Here is a 16,708-nt window from a genome sequence, read left to right on the forward strand (position 1 = left end):
ATACAGTTCCCTGATACACTGATGAGTGCTCTTGCTAGAGTCTTCAAAGTGTTCTTACTGACCAGCGCGTAGTGATCCTGCACAAAAAACAAGTTCTTGGGTAGATTTCTTTGCTTAGCCTACCTCTCTTAGTTTGAGGTCATTTCGTCACTGGAAAGATTTGCCTCTAGGATGCAACCCAAGTAGGTAATTTCGTTTTCCTTGTGATAACACGATTATCACGGTTATTTTCACCCACATTGATTGTTTAGTTTTCGACCTTTTTGAGGTTGCAGTTGGAACAAAGAGGATGGATTCAGTTTTACCCAGGTGTAGGTCTATCGATCAGGCCTGCCAACATTGGACTGTCAGAATCCAGGACCAGAGATTTATTTTTGGGGGGGTGCGCGGAACTCCCCAAACGGGGTCTGGGGGTCCAAAACTTCTAACAGATATCTATTTTCCTGTGTTCTGTTGAATGTTGTGCATGTTTGATACATTTATCAGGCTTGCTTTACTAGCATGGGTACAATTTCAGCCTTAAAATGCCAAATGTAGGTGTACAGATTTGATGACTGAAGCAAAGTAAGACATCTTTAATAATGACTTCTCATCTTTAAGTCATTACTTAAGTGAATATCTGTATGATATTGCATGCATTGCCCCCACCCCTAAAGCGGGGGGTCTGGGGGTCCTCCCCCAGAAAAAAATTAAAATGGCAGATTTATTTTCCTGTGTTCTGGTGAATGTTGTGCATGTTTGATACTTTTATCAGGCTTGCTTTACTAGCATGGGCACAATTTCAGCCTTAAAATGCCAAATGTGTACAGATCAGATGTGATGACTGAAGCAAAGAAAGACATCTTTAATAATGACTTCTCATCTTTAAGTCATTACTTAAGTGAATATCTGTTGCATGCATTGCCCCCACCCCTAGAAGAATCTTAACATAGTAGATGTAATTTCCTGTGTTCTGGTGAATTTTGGGAGTTTGATACCAAATCCAGGAGAAGTCCAGGAGATTTGCCAATCCAGGAGATTCCCAGGAGATGGGGTCAAAATCCAGGAGACTCCTGGGAAATCCAGGAGCATTGACAGGCCTGGTCGATAGTCAGTGAGCCAGGTGCAGATCTTTGAGTTCAGAGCTCAGGGCCTTTTCAACCTAGCCTTGTTGGAGCGACATTCAGGAGGAGGCGGTTTACGAGGCTATTTTCAACCTGCAATTTGTCCCTGTCCGAGACTAGCCTGGGATCAGTAGCATTTCGGGTTTCTGATCCAGGTGGGAGCGAAACCGGAAACAGAAATATTTTAAAATGGTTTAAATTGGTATAATCATTTCGTTTCTTTTGGTATAATAATCGTTTGGTATGTTGATCTTTTATTCCAACTCGTACTGCGACTAGCAAGAATAAACCAGGGGCATAGTTCTGCCGATTTAAAATGACTCCAATAGGGAAGTAAACCCCCTCCGGCCGATCGCAAAAAGAATTGTGCTCCATTGTTGGATCCCATTCATTTTCCCCTTTCGTTTTCTAACCTTAATTAACATTTTGATGAATACTGCATGGTTCCTATCGCTAGTTAAAAATTGCCTTTCAATCACCATCATATTCGTTTTGTCGAATTGTGGTCCAATTTATTTTAAAATAAATGATAAAGTTGCGGGGGGCGTGGCCAACTAAACTGATACCAGCTGGCTGTGTTCTTCTTCGTGTGCTGTATTTCGGGAGGCTCCGACCACATTCTCCCATGTATCCCTGCGGTTGCACGTGACCGTTGGCAGCCAATAGCATCTCTGATGCCTTTACAATTCTATGATGGCGACACCCATTCCAAGGGGTAGAAAGGGCCATTTGCGCTGCATAGAAACCAATGGCTTCGCATCGTCCATATTTTTCGACATTCTATGGAATAAACGCATTGATTTGCATTATTACGAAGATAACGTTACGTTATGTTTTAGTCATCATGAGGCCTGTCTTCCTGTTTCCGGTTTAAGCCACGCCTAGTCTGGGAGACCGGGGGTCTTATGATGAGTATCCGGTTAAAGCGGAAATGAAGCCTCCCCACTTCCTAATATAAACAAAAATCATCTAAGAATATTTACGTTGCTGCTTAGCAGAGATTACATTTTGAAATATATTTTCATGAACGGAAATGCCAGCTTCCATTACTCGCCGTGCAGGAGGTGTAGTTCCAGACTAGCATTTGGAGATTTCCGTTCACCTCCACCACTTGTTCTCTCCCCTCCAGGTGAGATCGCATCCAGCTCACTGTTGCAAGTAGTGAACAGTTATTGGATTCAAATGATAATGGCAGAGTGAACTAAAACTGCTGACTAGGTGCCAATTTGCGTCTGGCCTACTTGTGCGCCAGCAGAGTAGCTGTTGATCGAGGCGGGTTTCAAGGTCTGAGTTGAAGCGTTTGTTGAGTTTAGACCTGCACTTTGTATCTCAGAGTAGCCTATTTTAGGCTACTCTGAGTGTGTCTGTGTGTGTGTCTGTGTCTGTGTGTCTGTTTGTGTGTACGGGTAAGGATGGAGAATTCTCAGAAACCCGTTGCCATGGCCACCAAAACAAGGATTCTCGCCTGCATTGAAGTTTAATTTATGTTCCATCGTAAGACGGTTTCATTGAAACACTTCAGCTAAGAGTTTAAAACCATTTGACATTTATTAGAAATAACATAACCATTTATGCAATGATATTGCATTGAGTTTGGCAGATGGGCTCTGCTCTGATGATATACAGATTTATCTGTGTAACCATAACATAACACAGAATCTGCTATCTCAGACCCCCCAGAGCAGAGCATAAGTTTCAGATGTACATAAAACATGAACTTCCAATTACATCATAAATTACAGCACATAGAATAACCATAGTACAAACAACATTTCATCATACCACAATCATGGAATAACCATGGTACAATCCACATGTTATCCTATCACAGAGCATCCATTACAACTGAAGCTAAATGCCACAGGGAGGAGGCCGGGGAGGTGGAGGATTTTTCTTACACACATCACACAACCTGTTTTGAAAGCAGTGAGCAGAGGCTGCTTATAAGGACTACACTGAGAAATGAGGGTGTGTATGAAGTAGCTTGTAGCGAATGAGAATGAAGTAAGAATGAACGTGGGCGTATGAATTAATTAGCTGTTAGCGAATGAAGAGGGGGGGTTCGGGGTATATCTAGACTCTAACTTCCGTGTCCAAATGAACTACGCTGCGCTAGATGTGTCGAACCCAATACAAATGGCAGACACATCCGCGCTGCATTGTTGTGAGCTTGTGTCTGCTATTTTTTTCACGCGCAACACCGTCGGGTGAAAGGTCAGGGAGGAGGAAGGAGTGATTGATTGATTGATTGATTGATTGATTGATTGAGTACTTTATTAGTCAGAAATGTAGGCAGCACGTGGTACAGTAGCTAAGGCTAAAAGGATAACACAAAATAGTCCTGGGGACCTGTTTCCATTGTGGTTCTATATGTAGGCCTATTCAATTCATCAATGTAGCATAACAATAAAGTTAACAATAATACATGTCATCAACAAATACTAAGAGATTGAAACATTTAGTTTCCTCCCCTTGTCTGGTCTCCTGATGGATGTTTTTTCAGGCCAATTTTGAAAGAAAGCAGTGTTACATCCTTTAAGGCAGTGGTTCTCAAAGTGGGTTCCAGGGACTCTGTGGGTTTCTATGGGGGTCTAAATTGACCCATACAAGTCTGTAACTCCGACAGTGTACAATTTGAACCAAATGAACCCTAACTGGTCCATTTGGTTTCATTTGTTCACTGTCAGAGTTAAGGGGAGACCTTGAAATTTGAATGTTTGAGAAACACATCCTTTAGTTTAAGGGATGGTGTCAGGTGCCACATTTCCACGTAAAGAGGCAATTGGAGGGTATGCACTGGTAGACATAAATGCTAACAAAGTAGAGTACTGTAGGTCTATTAAGTGAAAACAAATTTTGAGTATCTGTATTTCACTTGGGTATATAACTATTTGTATTCTTGGATATACTTGACTTTCACTTCACTAGTACATTTCAAAGACAAATATTTTATTATGACTAGGGAATTTGACTTCCCTATCCACAAGTTTCCAACGTCTACACAGAAACAGGTGGATATACCCGTAGGCCTATAGTTCTAGGAAGGGAAACTACTTAATTAACAATTTTAAATAGTGAAAATTGCAGATTTCATTATTATTTATATTTGAAATGATATTTAATGATGAATACAGATGAAACATGAATTACAGTAGTATAATTGAGAATACGATTAATTGATTTGATATGTTTGAACACTTTGGTATGGGCCCCATCGCAGGAGAAGAGTCAGATCAGAGCGGTCTTGATCAGATCCTGCCTGCTGAACGCAGGGGGCTCTTCAGGAGCATGCCCCCCTGTAGATATAGGACCAACCTGGTGGTGCCTGCTGCTTGGGCGGTGTCAGTCACGCAGGTCTCCTGTTCTGATTGTCCAAACTGTCCATATGCCTTCACCTTCCTCCATGAACAAACGAAGATGCTGAGAAATGGACAGACCACTTCAGCAGCCTGTCGGCAAATAAACTGCTCTGTAACCAGACAGGAGAAACAAGGAGGGACAGATGAACCGAACCCATCAACAGTTTACCAAGAATTTAGCTAAGGCGGGAGACGCGAAGAGAGATCGGCTGAGCTACACTGGAAAGAAAACCTTTGTCTGTAAACAGTGTGATAAGAGTTTCAGTCAGTCAGGTAATCTGAAGAATCACCAGCGCATCCACACCGGAGATAAACCCTTCCATTGGAACAGTGTGACAAGAGTTTTAACGAGTTAGGTAACCTAAGGACACACCAGCGTACCCACACTGGAGAGAAACCTTACCACTGTGACCACAGTTTCAGTGTGTTAGATTCTCTGAAGACACACCTACACCTATGGGAAAACCTATTAAATCACTGTGAACAGTGTACAGTAACTGTTACACTGTTTCACCGTATCAAGTATGATAAGAGTTTCTGTCACTTAAAGATGGGGTGCTGTGATTTTTTTCGAGGCTGTAGGTGTTGGAAATGTTACGTTGAAATACTCCAGCATTGAATAATAGGAGGCGTGGGATTTGATTTGAACAAGAAATGACTGTACTTAGAGTCTGATGATTAGAGCAACACCACCCAGACACATGCAGATTTGTTTTAGTACTGTTGAAGCATTCAATTTGTATGTTAATCTTCAATTAGTAAAGTAAACTGCTGATTTGAACATGGAATCTATGTGCCCGGAGTCTCATCATTAGACTACCACACCATTCAATCACTCTCATCAGACATCTCTTTGTAATTGTTACAATCCTGTCTAGGGGAATGGAAAGGATTGTGACATAAGAGACAAATCAGTAAAAAAAACTTTTCTAAAACCTAAAAATGCTATCTTTGTATGGTCATTGAGGGAAGGGGAGTGTTACTGTTACAGTAGTGCTATGGGTTTAGGTGGAGTCTGAAGAGATGAGTCTTCAGTACACGGCGGAAGCTAGGGAGTGAGTCTGTAGTTAAGTGCGACAGGGTCAGGGAGTTTATTCCACAGTTTGGGGGTCAGGTGGGCAAATTCTCTAAAGGACGAGGGGCTTTTAGCGAGGGTTCTGTCAGCATTGTCAGCATCCCCGTGTTGGTTGATATGAGTGAACGGGTGGGGTTGTAGGGGTTGATCAGGTTTCGGAGGTATGGAGGAGCCGTACCTTTGGCTGCTTTGAAGGTCAGCATCAGTGTTTTGTATTCAGTGGGGGGAAGGACAAAAAACAGTTGAGTGTCATCAGTGATAGGATTGTACTTCACACAAAAGCCCCAAAAGTATCAGATCTGCAAGCTCGAAGCATGGCACAAAGTGACTTTTCCTATTTCTGAATTTGAATCCTGAAAAGTAACAGTTTTGGACATATGAGGCATAGACAATATAATCAATTCAAAGTCTGGTATTAAACATTTACTTGAGTAACTTGAACCCCATTGCCCCCGCAATTTCATTTTCACTGTAACATGATTATTGTTACCACTAAGGCATAATAATCAGCTGCCATTGTACTTTTTATCCATACATTACTCATATTACATTATTATTACAAATTATTGTTACTTGTTTTTATCATTTCTCACCCTATACTTTTACATTACTAATATTACAGCACTACTCTCACTAAAACATCTGTAGAGTTTAGTTTACATAGTTTGGAATATATTCATACAATTTATTCTATCAATTGATGACACCTTGGTGGACAATTTCTCAATTGACTATAAATGTTTTCAATGAGGTCTTGAGTGTTATTCACTATTCAGAATGCAAATATTCCATAGGCGGAGGTCTTTTTCAATCATCTTTTCCTAGATAAGTGATCACAGCAGGACAATTTGGTAAGAGAAATGTGATGTTTGACACTGCATTTGTGAAATGTCAATCATTGTAGTTTTGAGTCCACAACTGTTCTAATTTGGGCATACATTTTAGGCAGATTTTTCCCCTGGACCCCCCTGGGGCTTAAGAGGGTAAAAGTACAAAAGCATCCTCATTAAAATATACTGAAAGTGTCGCTTTCAAGTTGTGAGCTTGTTGTATGCATGTTTTGCAATAACAATCAAAATCTACAGAGTAAAATGTACATGCACAAAAACACACCATACAATTTTAACTTAGTGAATTAGGATGAGAGAGATTGTGATACACGTAAAACGCGTGTGTGCGGGCGCGTGCATGCGTGTGTGTGTCTGTGTGTGTGTGTGTGTGTGTGTGTGTGTGTGTGTGTGTGTGTGTGTGTGTGTGTGCGTGTGTGTGCGTGAGTGTGCATGTGTGACTGTGACTGTGTGTGTGTGTGTGTGTGTGTGTGTGTGTGTGTGTGTGTGTGTGTGTGTGTGTGTGTGTGTGTGTGTCTGTGTGTGCCTTAAGTTCTTCCACTCCCCTGAAACAGTGACACAGCTGGCAAGCTTGTGCATGAGTGTGTGTGTGTGTGTGTGTGTGTGTGTGTGCAAATGACTGTCTGCTTGCAAACAGCACCACTCTCCAATAAGCTAGGCACTGTGTGTGTGTGTGTGTGTGTGTGTGTGTGTGTGTGTGTGTGTGTGTGTGTGTGTGTGTGTGTGTGTGTGTGTGTGTGTGTGTGTGTGTGTGTGTGTGCGTGCGCGTGTGCGCGTGTGTGCGTGCGTGGTGCGTGGTGTGTGTGTGTGCGTGTGTGTGTGCGTGTGTAAGCGTGTATACGTGTGGGTGTCTATGAATACATTTACTGCGTGAGTGTGTGTATGACGGTAAAAGAGCATCCCCCATCAACTCCTCTGACCGGAGAAGCAGGGGTTAATCCACAGAGCGTGAGGGATTCCACCCAAATAAGGGCAGGGCTTAACCTGCCTGCATCATCCTCTCCTACAGTATATGCACTCTAACACACGCACACGCGCGCGTGTACACACACACACACACACACACACACACACACACACACACACACACACACACACACACACACACACACACACACACACACACACACACACACACACACACACACACACACACTAGCGCATGCACGCGTCCACAGCAGCCTCTATGGCCAACAGATGTGGCACTCTCATCACCTCTCATCCTCAGAATGAATAGGTAGTAGGGAGGGAGGGAAGTGAAGGGGAAAGACAGTGGAGGGGGTGGGGGGTGAGTGGAAAGGGAGGGAGAGAAAGAGAGAGGGAGATGGAGTGGGAGGGAGAGGGAGAGGGGGCTGAACAGCAGGGCTAGCCTAGACGCCGTCACTCCATCAGTGAGTGAGAGGCGCTTTGCGGCGAAGCTTCTGACCGAGTCGGGAGACAGAAGAGTGGGATAAAGAGGGCATAGATTCATTAGAAAGTAGTGGGAGTGCTTCTGTACCTCGACGTATAGCTCCCTGTCTCTCCTGTGAGAGTCAGCGCCTCCCACGGAATCCCTCAACTTTGGGGATTCTCCTCCTCCTCCGCGTATCGCATGCGCACCCCTGTGTGTGTTTTTTTACTACTTACTTTCTGTCGGGAGACGCACAGTTTCTCTTCTTTCTATTTTTGTGGCTCTTTTATATATATATATATCGATCAGCTTTAGTCGGGCACTGTTTCTGAGCAACTATCACAGTCGATAGTCACTAGGGAAACAGAAACGCACTAACTAGCATGAGACGGACTGCAGAGATGCTGGAGAGGGGATTGCCTTCACCCCTGTCTCTCCATCCCACCGATGGATTAATAACGTGTGCATTCGTAGGAGGGCTTCTAAGTGTGGCTGTATGATGCACAGATGGAGCTGTGCGCCCGGTGTGTGAGAGCACTGCAAACCTACCACACACATCATCCCAGACACCTGCTGCTGCAGCAACCTCAGCCTGTGCGACCAGCGCTGGAGAGACAGGATGGAAAAGAGGCTGTAGAGAGGGGAGACTAGGCATTTCCAAGGTTCTGTGGAAATGTAATTTATTTTGTTGTTGTTGATGATGAAGAGGAAATCAACCAGGGGTTAAAGAGAACCACTCAGAAACAGGGCTGTCAGTGACAACCCTCAGAGAGCGGATTACAGAATGCAGCTGGTCTTGCTTCTCCTTTTGCTCCCTCAGTTCCCCCATGCACAGGTGACCCCCAGCGTCTTCACAGGGACAGGTACAGCCGAGGCAATCAACCGCACAAACTCTTTATTTAATGCCACAGGGACCCCAGAGAGCCCCTCTAGCTCGGAGCCGCCAGAGATTGTGCCAACACCTTCAGAGGCCCCAGAGGATGACTGGTCGCCGGCCGAGACCTATTTAGCCAGCGGAGATCCCTCCGCTCTGGCACTGGGGGAGTGCTCGCGGTCGTACAGCCCGCCAGAGCTGAGTGGACCCTTGCCAGAGAGCTTCTACGCCCCTCTCCAGCCCGCCATGAATGCCCTGGCAAACACAGCCAACTTCCTGAACATGGTCTTCCAGGCCAGCGACCTGCGGGAGAGCACCGTGAGGGAAGACATAGACTGGTACCATGCCCTGGTCCGCGCTCTCCTCGAGGCCGACCTCCTCATCGGCCACGCGTTGCTCACCTTCGACGCCGATCCGGCAGCCCAAGTGCCCCAGCTGGTGCTCCGTGCCTCCAGGAACCTCGCCCCTAAGGTTCAGGGCATCCTCTTGCAGGACCTGTCCCGGGCTTGGAAGAGCCTGCATCCTCCAGCGCCGGCCCCCGATGACAGCTGGTTCAGCGGCTTCAAATCCAACGAGCCCATGGCTGCTTTGTCCAAACGCGTGCTCCTCAACGACCTCACCACCTTAGACACGCCCAAATGGGGGCAGGGTGACAGCTACGTGACCAATCGGAGTGGGGTGCGGTGGGCCAATGCCCCCTTCCTGGAATGCAAGGATGGCCGTTTCCTTCCCCGATGGATGCTCACTCTGTCCACTTCCTTCTACGGCTTGAAACCCGACCTCACGCCAGAGTTCAGGTCAGGACCCTGTTATCATCACTGTCGTGCAGAAACCTTGTATCTCCAAGTTTCAAATGCGTATGTTTTTTCGTAAAGTAAAGCCCTGCTTCATCATACAAGAGCATCGCACAAAACTAGTGAAAATAGCAGATATACCGTACAAGCACACTTGTAGATCGGCTAATTTCACTAGTTTAAATTATTTTTTAAATAATAACAAAAAAGGAAGGTTTTGGACATACAAGGCTTCTACCCGACAACAACGTTATACACCTCCGTCTGTCTTGTGCTGATGATGTCATTAAAGGTTCAAAGGTGAATAAGGTCAGCGACTGATGCTGTTGAGTTCAAGTCAGGACTTCCAGCTCTCTCATGTTATGGATTTTGTCAGTAATAGATGGACAACAGGTGTGTGTTTTTTAAGACCATGCTAATTATGATTTTTTACTAAAACAATGTATCACTACATGGACCTGACTTCATGTAAGGACCCCTCAGTCTGTCTCGTGTTGATGATGTCATTATTGATGGTACCAGAAATAAAACTTCAGCATGATCAACTAAAAACAAAAGCTGGGTGTAAATGTGACAATTAAGTTATTTTGACTGTATAGGCCTATAAGGGTTTAATGACATTCATAGGCTTCTGCATGTTTACCAAATTCTTCAGACATTCTTCAGACCTTTTTTTAAAAGCAATCCAGTGTTTGCTACTTTGAGATACTTATTTAAGCATTTGGACTGAGAGATGTGAAGTCTGACATTTGAAAAGGAACAATTTAAAGGTCACGTAAATTATTGCAGAGGAAACTTCGGGGGACCTGACTATGATTCCAGTCTGTTGGGGCTTTAAAGCAGCTTTACTTTAATTTAGACGTTTGGGTTTGTGTGTGCTTTTAATAGTTTAAAAAGCATTCTGCACTTTGTTAAAAGACTTGTGTTTGTGTGTGTGTGTGTGTGTGTGTGTGTGTGTGTGCGCGTGTGTGCACGCGTGCGTGCGTGTTCTCTGTTTTAGGGGGGTGATTCGTGTGGATGTTAGCGTTCAGGACTTTGATGTGGACCAGTGTGCCACGGGACCTGGTTGGTTTACCAACACACACCAATGCAACCGAACCAGCATGGAGGTAAACTTCTCTGTATCTCCCAGAACTATGCATGGCCTACAGTGGTTAGACCATTATGTAAACCCAGTTCCCCAGTTCAAGTTTGAAAGAGTGGGAAATTGAATTGGGGAAGTATTTTTGTTTAAAGGGACAATCATACATCAAGACTCTTGATAAATAGTTGGTGCATTTTGGGAGTTTCAGTTGGTAGCCTTTGGTAAACCCAGCGTGGTTTAAGGAGAGTGGCGTCACGCTTTGATCTCGCCGCAGACCGGAAGTGGCGTCGCATGGAGCCTGTTCTCATTCTTAGGGAGCCTCTGCTGCTCTTCAGCCCCATCCGCCCCATTATAACCGAGGCATTTTCACTCGCTGGTAAGTAAACTAAATCACGTCTTTTCCGTGATTTAGTCTACTTACCAGCGAGTGAAAATGCCTCGGTTATAATGGGGGCGGATGGGGCTGAAGAGCAGCAAATAGGGTTGCCACCCGTTCCGTATAATACGGAATCGTTCCGTATTGGACAATTAAAAGATGCGTTCCGTATTGAACCAATACGGAACGCGGTTTGTTCCGTATTTAACCAAATGCCCCATAAAGGTCTGTCACACAAACTTCAAAACAGAATTTAACAATAATGAATGAAATAAAACACAGGAAAAGACAGCAAATGTCGCTGCGGCTGTACGCTCTCCTCTCCTCTCCTCTCCTGCGATCTCCGCTAGCACGGCCCCTGTCTGCATATGCACTGCATGTCGCTGTCAATCACCGTTGCCTAGTTACAGTCGAACTTCCTGCTTACACCAGGCAGATCAGGCACACCGCGCGCTTTAAAAATGTCGTCTGAATTCAATACTCCACCGCCTCAAAAAAAGGACAGACGCCTACAAAGGTACAGACGCGAGTGGGAAGAAACAAACCCGTGGCTTGACAGCGTCAGTGAAGGTTGCTTGCCAAGCAACCTAGCCTACAGTCAGTGTGTGGAGAAAAATAACAACATGCAGTTGCCAGGTCTGATAATATAAGCCATGTTGGGCTAGGTTGGATGAAATACCATGCAGTGTTGCCAAATCTGACTATTATAAGTATTTTGGGCTCTTATTTCTGTAAAGTTGCTCAGGTTTAGGCTAGTGAAGCCTATTCAGCCTAAAGTAAAAATGTTCAATGTTCATTGCTAATAAAGCACTTTAAACTAGGCTATGCTCAGGTTCAGGCTAGTGAAGCCTATTCAGCCTAAAGTAAAAAAAAAAAAAAATCTTTGTTGCTAATAAAGCACTTTAAACTTTAAGTATATGACTTAATGGTTTCTTGACTACCTTCTCTTTACTGACCACCAAGTGACCCAATACAAGAGCCAGGTTCAAATCATTGATACATTGCTTTACTTCATACAAAATTAACTTATTCATATTTTAGAAACAATTGGCCACTTCAAACTGCAAAACAATATAGGTTATACCATGTTGTGTGTAGTGTGTTATAGTTATAACTATTCTATGCATTTCATGGATTTGGTACTGCATTTTTTCGCCGGCCGGCGGCTGTGCCACGCGCCCGGAACGCACGCACCGCGTGCCCGGAAGAGGTGTTCCTTATTTCAATTTCTGAAAGGTGGCAACCCTAGCAGCAAAGGCTTGCTAAGAATGAGAACAGGCTCCAGTAAGCTAGGCTAAGCTAGCTACTTCCATAGCTTTCCACGCTTACAATGGAAGTCGACGTAAGTGTCATAACTCTCTCTTTCTAGGGGTCTGGATAAACCATCGTCATGTAAACTCACTAAACTGTGCTTTTCAAAATAGTCTGCCTGGTCTAATTATCTAGAATGGTCACTTCGTTTTCTCCCACTCCATTACCTTTCTCTCCTCTGTGAAAAAAGCTTTCACCTTCCTCCCTCTCTCCAGTTTAATCTGACTGCCTTTAGACTATGCATTTAAACGAATGTGATACTCAACGTAAAAACAAGTCATATATGTTTTTGTGAAAACAATGTATTTATCATCGAGCAAGTATAAGCCTTCGTGTCAGTGCCCTCTGAACTGTGGTCGACCCCTCAAACCTAGGCCCGCAGTATGCTCTGAATGTCTATCTCTGCCACACAACGAAGTGTAAATCAGGCTTTAGTGATTTTAGTCACAAAAAGACTCATTTGTCTGGGCAGGCCCAATCCTCCACCTCTCATCTCATCCTTCTATTTAAAGATGGCTGGGCTGCATGGCGGCCTGCGGGATGATCTGCTGGATTAAGACGATAATCCAGCCGTGTTGTTGACATACTTCCCCCTCATGCACTGCTCTCATAGGCCACCGTATAACACAAGAGAAGAACACTCCCAAATCCACATTGCACCCTCTGTCCCTTCCTGTTTCACCTGGCTTATAGTTGACTCAAAACATCTGGCTTTGTGACAAGCATATGAGGTTACGAACATTGTCTGAGTTCTGTGATTCCATCTTTTATCAACATATTCATAATTATAGAAGCAAGCCAATGCTAAATGTTTAGTATGTACCGGTATTCTGGATCCAAAATGTCAGTGTATTCCATTAATAGAGCAGAAATTCCCAGGATAATTGACATACCGCACTGTTACTACACATATTACTGTAAGACGCCTCAGGGCGACATGCGACCTCGCCAGTTCTTGGCCATCTAGCCAGTGATGTATATCGGACCAGTTACCCTTGTACAGTACTCTATATAATACATCCCTTTTATGCCCATACATGGAGATCCCCGTCTGAACCAGACACACAGATATGGGCTGTCTTCCATATATGCCTTATATGGGCATTCCCATATGTCCTGTTAGATATGGGCTTAATATTGATGAGATCAGGGATCTCCATATAAAAGGGATTCTGTTAGAGTGGTTCCCATGACATCACAGCATACAATATATTTTATGCCCATACATGGAGATCCTTATCTGAACCAGCCACACAGATATGGGCCATGTCTTGGCCATCTGGCCAGTGATATATATATCGATGACATCAGGGATCTTCATATATGGGCATAAAAGTGATTCTGGGGAATACCCATATATACGGTATGGACTTTTACATAGGTGATGTCACCTGTGATATCACCTGTGATGTCACAGTGATGTGTCAGGGGAACCACAGTGTCAGATGTGACCTTCAGAGATAGACAGATACGTGGACAAGATCACAGAGAAATCAGAGCATGATGTCAGAGCGGCAAACCCATAGACCGTAAAAATGTCTACACATCTACGCTTCGCCTCCCATGAAGCGTACACAAACTTTAGACAAACGGAAAAAGACAGATGTTGGTTGGAAGTCAAAAACCAAACAAACCGCGTAGTCATGAGTCTGATCAGTGATGTGACGTAGGTGTGAGGGACGCATAGTGTCCTGAACTCTAGATGTAAAGGCAGCTGGCCATCCAACATCTATTGGTCCCTTGGACCTTTAGGAAAGCCAACTATCAGGCATAAACAGCAGAGACAGAAAGAACATCAATCCGTCTCCTGGACCCAGATTCTGCTGATGTGGACGCTGTGTACACATGCCCAGCAAAGAAGACCATTCCACAAGGCTAGAGAGCTATATCCCAGGCTGGGATGAAGAATGCAGCCTTCTTTCCTGCATGACCACCAGCAGGCTAGCTCCAGGGAAGATGTGAATGTAACGGCAACAGCACTTCTCCAAAAGCTGGATACCACCCGTAAGGTCAGATGGACTGAAGTCGCCAGTCGACTTCACCCACTCCAGACGCAAGGTGTGGCAGACCATCAACCAGCTGACTGGCTGAAAAACAATGCCCCCCACATGTGCAATGGCCCTGGCCAAGCAGACTTAAGTACCATGCATAGTAGTACTTAAGGACCGCAGGAATACACAAGAAACGGAGGGGGAGAGTGATTTAATCCGGTTCCTCCGGCCGTCCGGACGTAATTGATTGTCTCCGTAATCTTACGGACAACACGGATAAAAAACGATAAAAACGTACGTACACATGAACTACCCGTGGCGAACTTTTGTCAACCGTGGGGGCAGTAGAGGGAGAAATGTTTCGTCTTTTTTCTGGTCTCCATTTCGTATGTGGAAGTGACCTCATGCATTGCCGTGGGCATAAAAAAAAAAGAGAAAGAAATCACAAAGTAACCAACACGCTGAACAGTAGTGAACAGGCCAGGACGCAGACCCGTTGCCAGCCTAATCAGCGATCTCTGCCAGCTCTCTCGAATGTGCCTCTCTCCACTCCCACGCACACGATTTTTGCAGGTTTTGGGGTGTTTTTAGTCGGTTTTGGGTCGGTTTGGGTGGCTCATTAACTGTCGGCGGCGCCCCCTTGAGATAGCGCTCTAGGCGGTCGCTTGCAACGGCACTGCGTGTCCACGCTCATCCATTCTCCAGTCCTTTTTATATTATATCCAGACAGCACAGTGTCTAGCGCCGATGGGAGAGTGTTTTCTGCAGGTCGTTCAATCCGAGTGTATCTGTCAACAATGAATGTAGGCGCTAGCCTATGTAGCATTTGCTCATTGGGAAGATGCATTTGGGTGCCATCTAGTGGATACAGTTTGTACATAGGATTTATTGAACCTAATGTAACACAGAGACCGTACTGTACTATGCATGTCGACGCAATTACCGTACGTACTGTCTCACCCCCAAACGTACACAAAATCAACCATACGTAACTATAAATGGCCCTTTAGAGGACTGAGAAATGGTGTCTGGCAAGGACAGCCCAGATACATGACTGGCATATCCTGCATGACACTACAACGACAACAGTGCTGCCAAACAGACTCAAGTCCCGCCACCCGTACAACAAGTGTGGCGGAGAGAGTCGCAGCCCCAGCCTGAAGCCTCAAAAGTATAGTATCTGCCCTAGTTCCATAGGGATATCCCTTTGGAGTAATGGTTAAGATATTGGACTTTCATGCGGGAGACCCGGGTTCAAAGCCGGGTGGGGAGGTTCGGATCACCTCCGTTACACAAGGCAGCACAAGTGATGCTCCGCTCTGTCTCTGAGAACTTGTCTACAAGCGTATGGCTGGTGGCTCCCTGGAAGTAGGAGTGGGAGTCAGCCGGCCCTCACTTATCTACTGCTACATCTGTGACCCGGGAGATGGCATCATAGGAGATCTATACCACGCCGGCAATGGACTCTGTGGAGGACAAACTCCCACTGCCTCTTTTCAGGAAGGGACAGCACACTCCAATGAAGGACCATGGGCAGGATTCAATGCTTACTTTATTTTTTATTGAGCAAAAGCACGACGTGTTTTGCTGTGTGGCTTTGTATATATATATATATATATATATATATATATATATATATATATAAAGGTATGTCTATATTATGACCTCGGATATGCTCTAAAAGTGTGAAAAACATAGCTATTCTCTCATACATGGTTTGTCATCCGTTAGCAGGAATCTCGGGCAAGATGATAAAGTACCACCAAGTGCCAGCAGGTACTAATGGAAAGGCAAAAATGTAGGTCACCTCCAAAGTGAGTGAATTCCCAATCATCATTCAATCATAAAAGTGCAAATTACACTGTAGTAAAATTTGGTCAAGAGAGCATCTGAGTAAAACCTATTAAACACAACTTTTCCCATTTTAAACCTGATCCCATCTCATTATCTCTATTGTCCTATGTAAATGTTTTAAAACATGTTTTAAAACATGTTTTAAACATGCAAAACAACACATTAAAAATTAAGAGCAGACTCGGTACTGTCATACAAAGTTTTGGAATCTGTAATGCATATGATGGGTTTCTGTATTTGTGGCATTCGGCCGGCAAGGGGATGGCTTTAAAGTTAAATAGGTGATTATCCTTGACTGTATATGTTTCTCTGAAGAGAATTATGTTATGGCTACATACATATATACATATAATCCATAGCACATTAATATTTAACCACTTCAGCATACCATTAGGTATTTTACCATTTGATGTGGGGGATTGTATGTATTCATGTACTGTATATATACTGTATGTCTTTGCACTTTGCACTTTGGCTCTGTATGTGTGTGTGTGTGTGTGTGTGTGTGTGTGTGTGTGTGTGTGTGTGTGTGTGTGTGTGTGTGTGTGTGTGTGTGTATGTGTCCGCGCGACTGCACGTGCACACACACACGCGCGTGCGTATTTGCGTAATGCCTGTGCATGTGCACACATGCACATGGATACAGGAT

At 44.5% G+C, this 16,708-nt stretch overlaps 1 protein-coding gene across 1 annotated transcript in view; it reads left to right on the top strand.

The window, feature by feature from the left end:
- Window positions 1-8,282: 8,282 nt before the first annotated feature.
- gpr179 (G protein-coupled receptor 179) overlaps window positions 8,283-16,708 on the top strand; it is a gene marked incomplete at both ends in the record, with an annotated part of 33,241 nt that continues 24,815 nt past the window's right edge. The window contains 3 exons of the mRNA XM_080722494.1: window positions 8,283-8,408; window positions 8,596-9,446; window positions 10,444-10,552. Of these exons, the coding sequence (XP_080578620.1) occupies window positions 8,283-8,408; window positions 8,596-9,446; window positions 10,444-10,552 (1,086 nt within the window). The remainder of the gene's footprint in view (window positions 8,409-8,595; window positions 9,447-10,443; window positions 10,553-16,708) is intronic.

This window comes from Nannobrachium achirus (genome assembly GCF_963921795.1).
Source record: "Nannobrachium achirus genome assembly, chromosome: 3".
Taxonomy (NCBI): domain Eukaryota; kingdom Metazoa; phylum Chordata; class Actinopteri; order Myctophiformes; family Myctophidae; genus Nannobrachium; species Nannobrachium achirus.